This window comes from Melozone crissalis, unplaced genomic scaffold (genome assembly GCF_028551555.1).
Source record: "Melozone crissalis strain CALT ecotype California unplaced genomic scaffold, PUWL_Pcris_2 ptg000057l_1, whole genome shotgun sequence".
NCBI lineage: Eukaryota > Metazoa > Chordata > Aves > Passeriformes > Passerellidae > Melozone > Melozone crissalis.
Genome location: NW_026535835.1, coordinates 3,703,099 through 3,718,453, shown reverse-complemented (window position 1 = coordinate 3,718,453; position 15,355 = coordinate 3,703,099). Strand labels below are relative to the sequence as shown.

The 15,355-nt window shown below is 45.7% G+C and overlaps 1 protein-coding gene across 4 annotated transcripts in view; it reads left to right on the top strand.

The window, feature by feature from the left end:
* RCC1L (RCC1 like) overlaps positions 1–15,355 on the top strand; it is a 35,546-nt gene that overhangs the window by 3,609 nt on the left and 16,582 nt on the right. For 2 of the 4 annotated variants that reach the window (XM_054287464.1, XM_054287465.1), the window contains exons 5-10: positions 695–746; positions 2,291–2,375; positions 3,373–3,554; positions 5,352–5,436; positions 6,496–6,669; positions 8,029–8,114. In XM_054287464.1, the coding sequence (XP_054143439.1) occupies positions 695–746; positions 2,291–2,375; positions 3,373–3,554; positions 5,352–5,436; positions 6,496–6,669; positions 8,029–8,114 (664 nt within the window). Of the gene's footprint in view, positions 1–694; positions 747–2,290; positions 2,376–3,372; positions 3,555–5,351; positions 5,437–6,495; positions 6,670–8,028; positions 8,115–9,537; positions 12,252–14,173; positions 15,201–15,355 lie in introns of those variants that run through there. The other 2 variants (XM_054287467.1, XM_054287466.1) reach the window with 2 other exon arrangements.

Here is a 15,355-nt window from a genome sequence, read left to right as displayed (position 1 = left end):
TTAAATTATGAAAGAGGCATCCTCTTGTTAAGTCTCTGCTCTAACTGCCTCTCAGTCTGTAATGCTTTTCCTTCATTGGGTTTTTTGTGGGTCTCACCAAAGCATAGGCTCAAAGTGCTCTGTATGATAGAGTAAGTGAATAGTGGGAATATGTTGAGTTTCTGATTCCTTAGTAGGACCAAAAATTGCTCTGTCTGTGATCCACAACACTTGGTCTGTGAAGTTTGAGAAAACAGCTGTAATTAGATGGCTTTTGTTAGTCTTGATACTGGAAGTCAAGCATTGAATTGTTCATAATTCCTGGTGTTGTGAAAAATTACAGGATTGTTAACACTACACTGCTCTGGGATATCTGGATTATCTCTAGCTAGGTGTAGTGTTTCTGTGGGTACTGCAATATTATGTAGTGTGTCTGCTCATTGTAGACTAGGGACTGTCTTTGAGGGTTGCCCCTACCCCCAGTCACAAGAGCTTATATTTAAAAAATGACAGTTCTTAACTTCTTAAATAAGAGAATACAGAATTATGTTCCTTCTTTGTGCAGGTATTTTGCAGTGAAACTACATGCAAACAAATTTCTCTACTGGTAATAAAATGGCTTTCAGTAGAGGCAGGTTTACTTTTGTGTTTTTTTGCAGTCTTCTGAAATCCTCTGTGTTGCCTTTTCTCTTCTTGGTGGCTGTTTGGTGCCCAGTGGAAGCCATCTCATTCATCAGCTGAAAGAATTTGACAGCAGAGTTGTCCAGGTGAGAGGATCATCTGAGCTCAGTCCTGAGAATGGATTGGGAGCAGCTGACCCAGGCTCAGAGGTGGCAGCCATTGGCTCAAAGCCCAGTTGAAACCAGTAACAAGTGGGGTACCCCAGGGATCTGGGGTCCAGTCCTGTTTATATTTTCACTAATGATGTGGAATCACAGAGGGTTCCCTCAGCAGATGGCAGATGAATTAAACTCTGAGGAGGTTTTAAACCAGAGGGTGGTGCTGCCATCCAGAGGCTGGAGAAATAGGCCTGCATGAACCTCATCAGGTTCAGCAGTGCAAATGGCCAAGTGCTGTTGGTGAAGAGCAATTTCAGACACCCCCATGGGCTAGGGCTGACTGTCTGGAGGCAGCTCTGTGGAAAAGGCCCAGGGTTCACCAGGCTGAGCATGACCCAGCACTGTGCCTTGTGTAGAGAAGGCTAAGGATGCCCTGGGCTGCATTAGGAGTGTTACCTGCAGGTCAAGATAATTTTTCTTTTCTACTCAGCCACACTCAGAGTACTGTGTCTACTTCTGGGCTCTCCACTACTCTCTACCTGTCATCATTTCTTGTTCCCTTTTGTCACTTTTATATTGCTGAGGAGTTTAAATTTTGTCTTTGCCTTTTCAGAAATGAGCTGTGAAACCATCCTGTAATTAGGTAAACTAGCCAGCACTAGGTCAGGTTCCTAGGAGAGCAAGGCACTGCAGGCAGCAGAAACACCTCCATGGCTGCAGTACTCCCAGGCACAGGAGAAGTTTGTTGGAATATCTCTGCCACTGTAGCCATACAGGGACAGATATTGCTCCTGTTCCAAGGGAGGGTCATTCATTTACACCCACCTGATGAGACTGTGCTGTGGTTCATCCTAAAACTGTTTTGAATTAGGCTTGTAAAACTTCTGTTTGGACTTTTCATGATTTTCTTTTTTAGGGGGAGTTGGATACTTGGTACCTGTTTGTACTTTGATAACAGCAGTTATGTGCTTAATATTGGTAGTCACTCTCTTAACTTGTTGATTAAATCCCTTTAATCTTTGTTTAATTTTTAATGTCTGCTTTTGAATGGCTTTTTCCTTGGCTTTAATTCATGCCAAGCCTTTGGCAGACATGATGGCTAGTTCAGTATAAATACAGATTTGAGAACAGCTGTGTGCCTTGAGTGCTTACATGGCAAAGAATCCACAGCAGTTTGTAGCTGGCATCAAGAATGATGTGGTTGGCATCCTGTGAAGGGAGAGCTCTTATTTACTCTTTGCTGCTTTTATTGTGTTGTACTGCTGAATTGAGCTTTCTTTCCTTGTTTTGGATCTTAAAACAAATCAACTGCAGCATCAATTCCCATAAAGAAAATTCTGCTGTTTTCTGTGTTGTATCTTGTGGTTCTTGGCCTTCCCTTTCTCAAGAGCCATGTGATCAGGAGGAAAAGGTCAAAATCTGAGCTGATGGACATCACAGAGGTTCATTGCTCAATTTGTCTGTCAGTAATGCTTCACTAAATCAAGTCTGAACATGGAACCTTTCCTGACTGGCTTCTTGTTTGTGTGCAGGTTGTGTGTGGGCAGGACCACAGTCTGTTTAGAACCAAGAAAGGTTCAGTCTATGCATGTGGATGGGGAGCTGATGGACAAACAGGTAGGAACTCAGCTCAGCTTGCTTTTCAGGGAATTGATGAAAATAGCAAGCTGTCCTAACTGAGAAGTTGTGATGTGTATTTGTCATGTATGTGTGGACAGAAAGGAGCTGCTAATGTTTCCAGTTGTGTGTAGATGTTTTCAGTACTCTTGTGCAACCAAACTGAGACAATCCAGTTCATTTTTGAGGACCTTTAGGATGCTGCTCTGACAATCCAAGCATGCAGTCAGAGGAGAGTGTATCAGCTGTTTAAAGCTTCTGAGGGGATGTGGAAGTGACTTGGGCAGCTTTGCTCTTCAGTTTTGGGGTGACTTTGCCTTCCTGATTCTTGTTGTGGGGTCTGTTCTGCTCTTTTGAACTGACAAACCTTGGTAGCTGTTGCATGTTTTAGCATGGGATCCTTGGGAGTCCCTTCTTGTGGTGGCTTTTGCTGCAGAGAACTTCCTCCTCACAGTCATTCCTACTGTTTATTTGTTTTGCTGCTCCCAAAGCTCTCTTCCCATGATTCTTTTGTGCCAGTATAATGTAACCTGGCTGTCATCTACATTGTGGTCTCTCTTCCAGGCAGCAATTTGTCATGTAGAATGCTTCCCAGACTCTCTTGCCATTTCTCCTGCTGTTGTCTAACTGCAGTGTGCTGTCACTCGGGGGTCTCCTTGCAGAAGACAGGATGTGAAACTTCATCCCTTTGGGATACCTGCCTGGCTTGGTTATTGCTCTTCAAACACTTTGGTCCATTCAGACAAGAGATCTGAGACTCTCCAGGGTGTGATTGTATGAAGTTGTTGTGTACTCCAGAGAGGGGGCTTTGGCTAGGGGAGGTGGTGTTTGTGGCTGCTTGTCTGTTGCAGCTGCTGGACAGTAAGCAGTGTAGACAGAAAGATTTATTTCAGAGGAAGGGTGGTTTTGTTATAGCATGACAAAAATGGTCCTGTGCAGGCATTAAAAGTGTGTCTGGAAGAAAATTTTTCATAATCTCTATTTTTTTTCCTTTCAGGTCTTGGACACTATAATATCACCAGTGTTCCTACTAAGCTGCAGGGTGACATTGCTGGAGTAAACATTATCCAGGTCTCCTCCTATGGGGACTGTTGTCTGGCTGTTTCAGATGAAGGAGAAGTCTTTGGCTGGGGAAATTCAGAATACTTGCAGTTGGCCTCTGTCACAGAAACCACACAGGTCAGTTGACCTGAGGGTGTGTTTTTATGTGTTTCAGTTGAGCTGCTGGGCACAGAGTTAAAAATTACATCTTTCTCCCTGATCTGGGGTCTTTTTACAGCAGATACAAACACCATCAGCAGGCTGTTTTTACATAAGCTTTCAAAACCAACCTATTTGACATGTTTGTGGAGCTTTAGGGGGCAGTAGGTTTGATAGGCAAAAGTTTGTGTCACCTCACCCCAGTTTGTTAGCCTAAGAACTCCATGTTTTTCTTCCTCCATCCCATGGACTTTGCACTGAATTGAGACCCAGCTCAAGTGCTTTTGCTAATTTCAGGACAGGAATTAGTTTTTTGGCTGGTTAATCTAGGATTTCAGGTGATGCTACTTTGAGCTTAATGCTGATCCAGATGGCCTTTGGAAGTCCCTTCCAGTCAACCTTGTAGCTGGAGAATTTTTCATGGACATCCTTAGTGATTTTATAACTGAGTCATAAACAAATTAACAAATTCCAGTGTCTCACAGATAAAAGGGTTTTTTTGAGCAAACTTACATGGGGCATTGGCAGAGTGCTGTCTTCACATTGGGCATTGTATTACTGGGGTAATTGGGCTGTTGGTCTCATGTTACAGCTACTTCAGGAAATGGAGTCAAGAAATTAATCAATAATCAAGTTACTCTTGGCAGAAGACCAAGAGCAGACAATTATATTAGAATAGCTTTAGCAAAATTTTAGAGAACTTTTTTTCCTGTGCCTCTCCTGGTGTGACTTTAGGGCTAAATGTTGAGACCCATAAGGCCTGAGGACAGCAATCAGATTATGCAGTGTAGCATTTTCCTGGCTGGGTGTGTGATGGAGGTCTGTGGCATCTGAAATGGATGAATGGCACATTTGCCAAAAATGAGAGTCTGAGCTAAAATACAGATGTAGTCCAAAGTGTAGAATGGCAGAGCTATGAAATCAAAGATTGCTCTTTACATGTCAAGCTGTGTATGTATGTTGTGTTGGACTGTACCAAATAAGTGTGATTTTCTTTAAGTAATTTTCCCTAATATGTTAAAAAATGCCACTGCAGACTGAATTTTAGTGATCTAATCCAGTGTGAAGACTTGAAGACATGCTCACCTATTGACCCTCCCTATTGTGTCTGACTTTAAAAGCCAGGGATAAGCAGCAGTTATTAGTCATTCTCAGCCTTGTTGCCATGCATAGAAACTTTCCAGTAGGCAACTTTTCCCACCTTAATGAATTTCATGTAGATTGTTTTTATTTGAGGACTTGCACTCATTTTATAATTGAGGCAATAAAGGTTGTATCAGGATCCAATGTATGTAAGCTCTAACCAGGACTAGAGAACAAGTTAAAATGCATGTCCAGTTTGTAGTTTATTGTGACCGTGTTCACAGGGGTCTCAGGATGAGGGAAGAGATGAGGATCTGACTCCATGTTTCAGAAGGCTTGATTTATTATTTTATGATATATATTATATTAAAACTATACTAAAAGAATAGAAGAAAGGATTTCATCAGAAGGCTGGCCAAGAATAGAATAGGAAAGAATGATAACAAAGGCTTGTGTCTTGGACTCTCTGTCTGAGCCAGCTGACTGTGATTGGCCATTAATTAGAAACAACCAACATGGGCCAATCACAGATCCACCTGTTGCATTCCACAGCAGCAGATAACCATTGTTTACATTTTGTTCCTGAGGCCTCACAGCTTCTCAGGAGGAAAAATCCTAAGGAAAGGATTTTTCATAAAAGATGTCTGTGACAGTTTGCCTTGTCTGTAACAACTCCTCTGCAATCTTGTACAGGTGAACGTTCCCAGGCATTTGCCATTCAAGATTGGGAAGGTGAAGGAGGCTGCCTGTGGAGGGACTGGCAACATTGTGCTAACAGGTGAATCTTCTAGAATCATTCACTTGGTGCAAGGCTGCGCTGTAGGTGGATTGTAACATTATGAAACAAGTATCCTGTTTTCTGGAAACAGGAAATACTGTATGTTGTGAGGAGAGCTGGGAGACTGAGAAACATGATTTAAGAATGTGCTAGAGGAGTTTTCACTAGTGCAGAGCATTGCTCCAGTGTGTGCATTGGGAATGCTCTGCGGGCTGGAGCAGGAGCATGGCAGCTGTCTGCTCCTCTGGTCTCTTACTAGTCATACTGAGTATGGCCTATGATGAGTATGGATATGGGGAGGAAGTAAGGCAGCATTGAGAGAAAGTAGAGCCCTTCAGACTCCATATGAATCTGACATGTTTATAAATAATGAACTGGGATGGAAAGAAGAGAGTTCTGAGAACAGTGAAACTGCAGCAGGTCCTAAGTGCCTGTTCTTTGGGCTGTCGGTGTCTGGGGAGCACAGCTGGAGGCTTGCTGCATGAAGGAGTGAGGGAGGGGATTGTGTTACTTTCTTGAAGAATTATCTCCATGAAGATACTCATATTTATAATGGAGGTTTTGTGATGACCAGAGCTTCTAATATGAAGGGACCAGAGCTAGCTGACATAGAAATTTACTCTTTTTTATGCTTGTTGCCTTTCCCAGGCACCCAGCTTAGTGCAGAATGCCAGGCAAAGTGACATCCAGTTGCTGGTTTGGGCATGTCTGTCAGTGCCCACAGCTTCACTGCCACTTGAAAAATCATCAGAGAAGAAAGCCATGATAATAAACTCTCAACCTCTGTCCCATCAGTCAGTAGTATTTTATCCAGCTCACTCTTGTGCTGACATTATTTCCCCATGAAAGTTCTGCCTGGGGGGCTTGATTTGCTTGCATAGCTTAGGAAAAGATTGAGGGATTTGGATGGGCATTATTTGCAGATTTTAAATAATCAAAAAGTGTTAGACTGAGTTGGAAGAAAGGAAAATATCCCTTTGGTTCTGATTAACTTTTGGTTGTGGCATGAACTTCCCAAGCACAGACTTTCTAACAGAATGTGTTCTTATTGTAATGCAGAAGAAGGAAATGTTTTTGTCTGGGGCTATGGAATTCTTGGGAAAGGACCAAACCTAACAGAGACAGCAGAGCCAGAGATGATCCCACCCAGCCTTTTTGGCTGCTCAGACTTCAGCCCAGACACTCATGTTGCTCATGTTCGCTGTGGGCTCAGCCAGTTTGCAGCCCTTACAAGTAAGTTTCTCATCCTGCTCTCATGGAGAGGTCATGTTGCTGTGTTATTGGCAGAAGAGAAAAAAAGAAAAGAAAAAAGAAAAAGAAAAAAGAAAAAAAACCCCAAACCAAAACCCAAAACCAGAACAAATCCAAACAAAAAAACCCCACAAAACCACACAGCCCAAAAAATGCACCCATATTTCTTGAAACTGAAGGCACACTGGAATGCAGCAGCAGGGAGCCAGACAGGTGTCAACATGGTTCCTGGCATATGTTTTGTGCTAACTTATGCTTTAATTGAGAAAGTGTTATTTGTCTTTCCACAAAAAACTTTTCTCATGCACAAAATCCAGCAGATTTTTTCATTTTCCTGTATAGAATGAGTCAGTCTGCTGCACTTTAGTAGTTTAGAAATTTAATGTGATGAATGAACAAACTAAAACTTAGTCTAAATGAAGGTAAATATCAGAGTTTCTTGGCATTTCTGGCCAACTGAGTTAGTAGCCTGAGGTGGGCAGACCCAAGCATTTTATATGCAAAGGTTGTGATACCCTTTGTGCACCCTGTGTGGGTTCCCAGCCCTCAAAGGGTTTGAAATTTGAAAGGCATTTAACATCAAGCAGCAGTTTCAGAGATCAGCTGGCAGCAGGAAAAATGCCAGGGCTGAGTCCTTTGGGACAAGCAGAATGTGTGACACTGTCAGGTTGGTTGCAGGGTGCTTGTAAGTGGGCTCCCCTTGGTATTCAGAATGAGTTAGAACAGTGTTCTGATTAAATTGTTAATCATGCATAAAAATTGTGTTATAGATTGTGTTTTGGTCGTTTCTGCTGTGGAGCTGATCCAAACACTTCTGAGATCTGTGTGTTTTCCTGAGGAGCTCAAAACTCTTCAACTCTGTTGAACACCAGGTTTTGCCTTTCCCTTGCTGTCATTAGAAGGTCACAGCTTTAGACAGTCAAATAAGCAATCTCCAGGTGATGGCTTGGGACAGATCTCACTGCCTTGCTCTGGTGATAGCTGATACAGATCAACTGCAGTTGTGTAACTTGAAGCACAAATTACTCACTTCACAAAAAATTCCCTAGAATTTCTGCTGCTGCTCTCTTCCTTCAAATAAAATTCCAAAGCAGGTGGTGTAAGAGGGAGAAACAAAGATTTGTGCACAAGTAAAAGAACTTGTTTCTTTTGTTGCTCATTAGGCATCATTTTCTCCAAGCACAAGTACATTTATTGTACATTGAAGTAAATCTGGTAGCTGTCATACTGCCTGTATAACCCTGTATACTCCCAGAAACGCTGCAGCCACATTTGCCAGCATCACAAATAGAATTCTTCCTTTTTAATGACTGTTCTTTTCTATTTTTTTTTCCTGTGTAGACAGAGGAGAACTCTTTGTGTGGGGGAAGAATCTAAGAGGGTGCCTGGGAACTGGAAGAATGGAAGACCAGTATTTCCCATGGAGGGTAAGGATGGTGGTATTAAGGCCAAGAGTATATTCCTTGGCTAGTTTGTTATCCTGAGGGCAAGGACCATCATTTGCTGTGTGGTTTTGAGTAATTCTCAAAGGAGTGGAAGGCTAAGATGACTGTAGAAGTGCTTTGTTTTCCAGAGGTCCTTGTGGAGCCTGGGAATGAAGTTATTCAGTAAATGTTTTAGTCTGCTATGCCAGTAATGATTCTGAATCCTAAAACAGCATCTGGTGCTGTGCCACCACATCTGAACAGTTTTTATCTCCTTCCTGTCCACCATAATCTGCTTGTTACCCTTCCTGCCTCTTCCTTCCCTTTCCAACCTGCTCTTCTGTTTGTATGTGCTGCAAAGGAAACATCAGTATTGGCCATCTGTCCAAATCATTGCTCACCTAAATTAGGCGAACATTTTGGTCAGTAGTGGCTACAGGTCCACATAGTGGTGGGCTTCCTTCTCAGCTGTGTTCAGAGCTGTCTCACAGTACTTCCAGTTCCTCTGCTTCCTCCCAGCTGGCTCTGAGAGCCAGACTCAGTGGATGTAGAAGAGTCTTTGGTTCTGGAGCTCAGCCTAGCAGCTGCTCCTGGTCTCCATGAAGGCCAAGCAGGAGGTGAGGGAGGCAATCAGTTGGACCACCCTGGAGTGCCTGTCTGTGTGTCTGAACTTGCAGTAAATGTGTTTCTGTAGTATGTTTTCTTCTTTGTTTAAAAATGAACAAAACCAGACCAGCTCTGGAACATTTGCCTAAAATCACACTGCTGTGGCTGGGTGGAATTTCTGAATTCATTTCCCCAGATGTGGACATTGTGGGTTATGCTCTTCCTGTCTGACAGTACTGTGGCACTGTGCCAGGATCCTTGTCTGTCACCTCCTGCCCTAGAACTAGCTGCTGTCCTGTCTCTTGTCTCTGAGGAAAAACTTGCTTTTTTAGACTCTGCTTTCCTCAAGTTTGAAGTCAGTTTTAAGTGAATAAGCTTCAGGAGTGAGGAGCTTTTAGCATCAAAGTACAAACTGCCTTAGGCTGAGTTGAGCCTTTGCCTTGTTCCAGCTCTTGCTGATGAAAGAAGAGGCAAATCCCTGTGGTGCTTGGGCAGATCCTCTTCCTCATGTCTAGATTATGCTCTGTTCAGCCCTGCTGCTTCTGCTGCTGAACAGATGGGCTGGGGCTCCAATCTCCTCTCTCTGCTAGTGAGCCTGCTCCTCTTTCTCCTTCCAAAGCTTTGTGTGCTTCTGTGAAGGCAAGAGAGGAGTATTTCACAGCTCAGTGCACAAGCCTGCCTGGTGCTGAATCTTGCTCTTTCTGTGCTTTCTAGTTGGTACAAATCCCAGTGAAACTGGCTGGCATGTTGAGTGGGAGGAGGATGAGAAACAGGAAATGCCAGGTGTGATAAATAACCCACTGTGCTGTGTTTCACCCAGGTGACTGTCCCTGGTGAGGTGGTGGATGTGGCCTGTGGAGTTGATCACATGGTGAGCATGGTCAGGTCTTTCACCTAGAGCTGCTGCTGGGTCTCAGCACTGCTCCAGGGCCAAGCAGGGGCTTGGTGACAGCCTTCTGGGAAAGGAAAACTCATTGTATGAAACCAAGAGACTGAGCAGAGACAGCCATAGCAGTGTCTGGGTGTGTTCTCATCCCTGCATCTCTGGAATGCCCTGGCCTGGCTGCAGGAAGGAAGCACATTCCCTGAGGAGTGTGGGAATGCAAGGGGTGCTCTGGCTCCTTCCTGATGAGCTCCCAGAGGATCTGAGGCCCAGCCCAAGCTGGTGAGCCCCTCTGTGCCTGAAGATGAAGAGCATCTCCCTCAAGGAAGACTGGCATGGGATGAAATCTGCAGCACAGGACATTGAACATGGACATTTCCTGTCACCACCTCTGGAGTGTCAGCGTTGGGCAGAGCCAAACTATTTCTCAAGGGAAAGGTTGGGTGGTTTTTAATTACTATTATGTGGAAGAGTGATCATGCTGGGTCGTGAAGCTGTCCTGGGTGGCCACCCTGAGCTGCACTGTGCCCAGGCTGGTGCCCTGTGCAGAAATGATGCACAGCCCTTGCCTGAGGCAGTGATGTGTCTCTGGGCTGTGGAAGGCTTTCTGTGGTAGTGCTAAAGACTGAACACCAGAGGAACACAGAGTGAGAACCTGTTTGCAGGGGTAAGTACTGTCAAATAGGACAGCAGGCTCTCTGTGCTGCAGGAGGACAGATGAATGGTGACAGCAGCCAGTCCAGCTTATTGAGGGAGGCTGGAGACAGAGCCCTGCAAAATCAGTGCTCAGGATGGATGTGAGCAGTGCTCACTGTCCCTCAGGTACCTTTTTCTCCTTTTGCTGATCACACATCACTGCCTTTGATTTATTTTGGATTCCCTACACCCTTTCTGTTTTCAGAGCTCTGGCTCTCAGTTGCAATTAGCAGGGGATTTCAGGATGGCCTAGCAGGGGAAGGGGTCTTGATGGGTAAGAAACAGAGCTTCATTCCTTGGTGCCTTTGTAGCAGTGAGGTGATAGAGATGGGATACAACAGCTGTGTGTTACTGTAGCAGGCACTTACCCATCTTACACCCAAGTGCAGGAAACTGTCTCCTGTGCAACACTCCAAACATCAGGCAGAGTTGTGTCTCTTCTCTCTGTGTGAGATATTTCTGGTGTGCAAACTATTTTGGTGGAATCCAAGCTAGTAGGTTTTCAATAAAGTGATTATAAAATCTTTATCAGTAGTAATAGGAATTTTCTTGAGCATGATCTGCTCATGCATTGATTGGGTCTGCATTTGAACTGCAGCATTTTGGTTCACAGTTATGTGACAGGAAACCACTTTTGTCAGCTGAGCCAGCTCCAGACCTGCAGGATTTACACTGTTGTAGTCAGGCATTGCACCCATGGCACACCACATATATTGGCTTCATCAGATGGAATTCTGTACCAAAACTTGGTGTGTGCACTTTACCTTGATTAAATAAGTTTTGAAAGGTTTGCATAAAATGTAGGAAAGGTGAACCAAAGTCCATGGAAATAGAGACACATCTCTTGAGTTGTTGATGTTCCTGTGTAACAGGTGTTGCTGGGTGGGTGAGGCAGAAGAGAAAGCTGCTGTGAAATGGCAAACCTTCAGTACTCTGGACTCCCATTTGGCTGGCCTTAATTTACACCTGATTCTACATGCAGCTTGGGCAACTTGCAGTGCCCAGGCATGTCTTGTTGGCCTCATGGGAGTGAGTTTGCCCTTTCAGCTTGAGGAGGCTTATCAAACCATGGAAAACATGGACAAAAACTGGTGAGAAAGGGGTTACAAACAATTCCCTTCATGGATGTTGCTGTTGGGGTGGGCTGGTTGGTGCTGGGCTCTCAGCTGCTCTCATTTCCAGCTGTTTCCCAGTGCACCTTGGGGCTGGGCCTTCTGAAGAGCTGGGTTCAGTCCTGGTGCTGCATTGTTGCTGCACAATAAACTACAAATTCTTTGTGTTAATGAGATGCCAGTGAGGTCTTCAGCCCTACATAGAAGTGTTGTATGGCTTAGTGCAGGGGGGTGTTTGTGCTTTCATTGTGGTGGTTGTGGCATTCTCAGCCATGTTGCTGGTGGGAACAAGGTTGGTGGCAGTGAGGGCAGTCTGGCAAGCACCAGCACTTACCCATGTTTGGTTACAGTCTGGGGGGAGCATTTGGATCTTAGCCAGGTGCCCCCAAACCTGCTGTGCCATCCCTCCCCCATCAGCAGGACAGGGAGAGAGAATCTGCAGGAAAAAAATGGGTTAGAGCAAGGACAAGGGACCTGATACCATCATGGGCACAGCAGACTCGTGGTGGGGAAATTGTTTTATTGCCAATGAAGTAGAGCAGGGTAATGAGGAATTAGTGTGTCTAAATAGAAGTATAACAGTGCCTTTCCCACACATCTCCCTTCTTCCCAGGCTCAGCCCTGCTCCTGACTTTTCTCCTTCCTTCATCTCCTCTGCTGACCTTTGTATCTACATGGTTTCTGTCACAGACTCTTACTCCTTTCTTTTGGCTGCTGCTGTGCAGCAGTTTTGCCCCTTTGTAAAATACAGTTCTTTGAGAGCTGCTGATGGCTCAGTCTTAGCTCAGAAAATGAAAACACTTTCCCTGCCACACCCCCTTGTTATTGAAGGCAGATCCAAACTGAGTGACTTTTGCTCTTCCTGCAGGATCAGGCCCACACAGGAGCCCAGCTGTGCCGGGGTAGCTTCAGGTCACTGCTATGGGGAACTGCACAGCAACTTTGCATCATTTTGTCCTTCAAAGTATGGCAAAGTAGACAGCCCAAAATATACCAGCATCCCTAAATATACCTGCAGTGAGGGAGTGTTTGGGCCAAGGATGCACATGGGGAGCAGCTCAAATTAGAACTAGAATAACCTACTTGATTTGGCATTGATTGCACAAGTGATTTACCTCAGATCAGCACTGTGCTGGTGTGTTGGGCTTAAAATAGCCCAGAAGGGCCTCAGGATGTTCCCCTGGTGCAGAGCCCTGTGCAGGAACAGCTCCAAGCACTGCAGGGGCCCAGCAGGGCTGCCACAGTGCCTGAGGAGCTGCAGGAAGGATGGGAGAGATTCAAGCACAGGTGCCCCTGCACAAACTCAGCCTCCACAGCCCACCATCCCAAGGGGTCCTGGCAGTTCCTGCTGGAGAGCTGAGTCCAGCATGGCCCTGGGCTGCCCTGCTGGTCTCCTCTGGCAGCAGACTGAGGGATAAAACACATGAACACCTGTAAGACAAAGATTATCTTAGGCACTTGCTGTGTTACAACAGACTTTTCTCTACAGGATCCTTCAAAAACAGATGAGTCAGAGAACTGGTAATTAGCCTTTGGCATTCAAAATACTCCTGGAACAATATTGCTTCACTGTGCTTCATCATATATAACTCAGAAAAATCTGTTTTTGTAGTGTTTTTTGCAAGGGGCTGGAATCTCCCCCCATCTCCCTCCAGTGCCCCAGCACCTCCTGCTCTAAGGGGTGAGTCTGGGCAGGTGAGGTAAGAAAAACACTGGTAGGAGAAGGCATCAGTGTCTTTGGGGTCTGGACACCAGTCCTCAGCCCTCTCATTTACCTTAAGATGCCATTTGCTTTTGTGGGGAATTTCAGGCAGTGTTGAGATTGTGGCAGTGCCTGTGTTGATTTATTTGGGTTTTTGTTTTACTGGATCAAACCCTTGAGGCAGTGCTCTGCATTTAAGGCTGCATTCCATATTAACAATCCTCCAGTTAATTTCTTACATGAATGTTTTAACATTTGATCACCAGGATTGCACTACACTAAAAAGGAGATGCTTTTTTTGACTGCAGTTTATGTGGGTGAGCTGTTCCCCTTTAAACATCCACTATAAATGGTTAAAGCTGTAGTAGGGTGATGAGATGGCTGATTTCACTGTTTTTCTTGCACATTTCACCCAGGTTGTTCAGCTTTTCCTTGCAGACCATGTGACAGTGGCGCTGCTGACTGAGACTCAGGGCCCACAGTGGCTGCCCTGAATCAGTCCCTGAGGAGGCTGAACTTGTTCCCTGCCAGTGCTGGGGTGCAGGCTCTGGGGGTGTCCTGCCAGGACCTCTGGGGGCTGCCCAGACTCCAGGGCTCCTGCCCTGTGCAGGGAGCAGGTAAAACTAATCTGGCAAATGCACCAGCAGCATCCCACTGAGCTCTTATTTTAAAGGAGGAGCATAGGGCAGGTTGGGTGGTTTCCAGAAAACAGCTGGAGGATGGAGATGGTGGTGGTTCCATCTGTAGGGGTACAGTGCACCCAGAGACAGGACCTGGACACCAGAGAGCCCCAGGGATGTCTGCTGGCCTTCATAAACTCTGTGTGAGAGTGTGAGACCTACCCTTCATGGCTGTAGGTGACAGAAATGAGAGTTACATCTCAGACAATGCCAAGCTCTGCTTTATTTTCATCAGTTTGATCAGTACAAAAGCAGACAGCATAAGTTTCACTTTTTATTCTTTTTCGATTTAATTACTTTACAAAGTACAAAATATACTGTCATTTCTTTTGGAACATTAGGATTTTTTTCTTTTTTTCTGTTTCGTTTTATTTTTCATACAGTACATAAATCTCAGCTTTTCAGCATAAGACCAGCAAAGAAAAGCAGCATGTGCACTTGCTGGGAAAGCAAAGCAGCCACTGCTCAGCTCCACACAATGTCCAGTGCATGATCCCAAGCTGCTGCCACCACTCCCTGTGCCTGCTGGTGGAACATCCCCCCTTGTGCAGAGGGCATGAAGGCAGCTGATGCATTCAGGGTCCCCTGTGCTTTGTTACCCCCAGGCTTGCAGGAACTGCCACCCACACTGCCCCCACGGAGCCCATGGCAGGTGCAAGCAGCCTTTCCATGGCTGCAGCCCAGAGCAGGAGCTGCACCAAAGGCTCCTGCACAGGCAGGATTCCCCACCCTGTCTGTTTACATCAGATCTGGTAATTAAAAGGAAATAAATACACGTTTTTTCCTACCCTCCCCAGTGAAAGGTTGTGTGGGGTTTCTGTGAGGTGAGCAGGGAGGAGAGGCTGCAAGAGTTTGGGGTTCCCAGCCCCACTTCAGCCTGTTTGGTGTGTGTCTGAGGCCAAAAGTGCTATTTCACTTACAGAACAAATGATACATAAATAACTTATTAAATTAAAAAGTCCTAAAGATCTGTGGTTCCTCCCCAAGCTGGCCAGCACAGATGTTCTAAGTGGTCAGGGATGAGAGACAGACCCTGATCCAGGCTGGGCAGCTTCTGCACCAGGAGCATCTCTGCTCTCGTGGCAGCCCTAGAAATTTGGGTTAGTGTTGTGTAGGTATCTGGAGGGAATCTGGGCTCCTTTGGAGTCCATACAAAGGGGAGAAGGAGATAAATGCTCACACGTGTTCAAGCCACTTGGGCACTAACAAAGTGGTGCTGTGCCAGCCCCTTGTAACCAGCCCTGAACTGGAGCAGTGCTGGGGCTGTGACCCTCCCCTGTGTGACCCTGCAGGGCTGGGGGCTTGTGAAGCTGAGCCCAGAGGAACCAAACCAAAAATCTGCCCTGAGCACTGAGGGGGGAATGAGGCTCCTCCTGCCCCTGTGCAGTGCTCCCCCAGAACTCACCCTTGTGGCTGCTCACACAGCAGTGCCAGGCTGTGCCAGGCTGTGCCAGCCTCACGCAAGGGGGCTGCAGGTGCTCCCTGGGCACTGGGGCACTAAGACCCAAATCCCAGCAGCAGCTCCTGGGTGCTGGGAGCAGGTGAACATGTCAAGCAAATTGAGG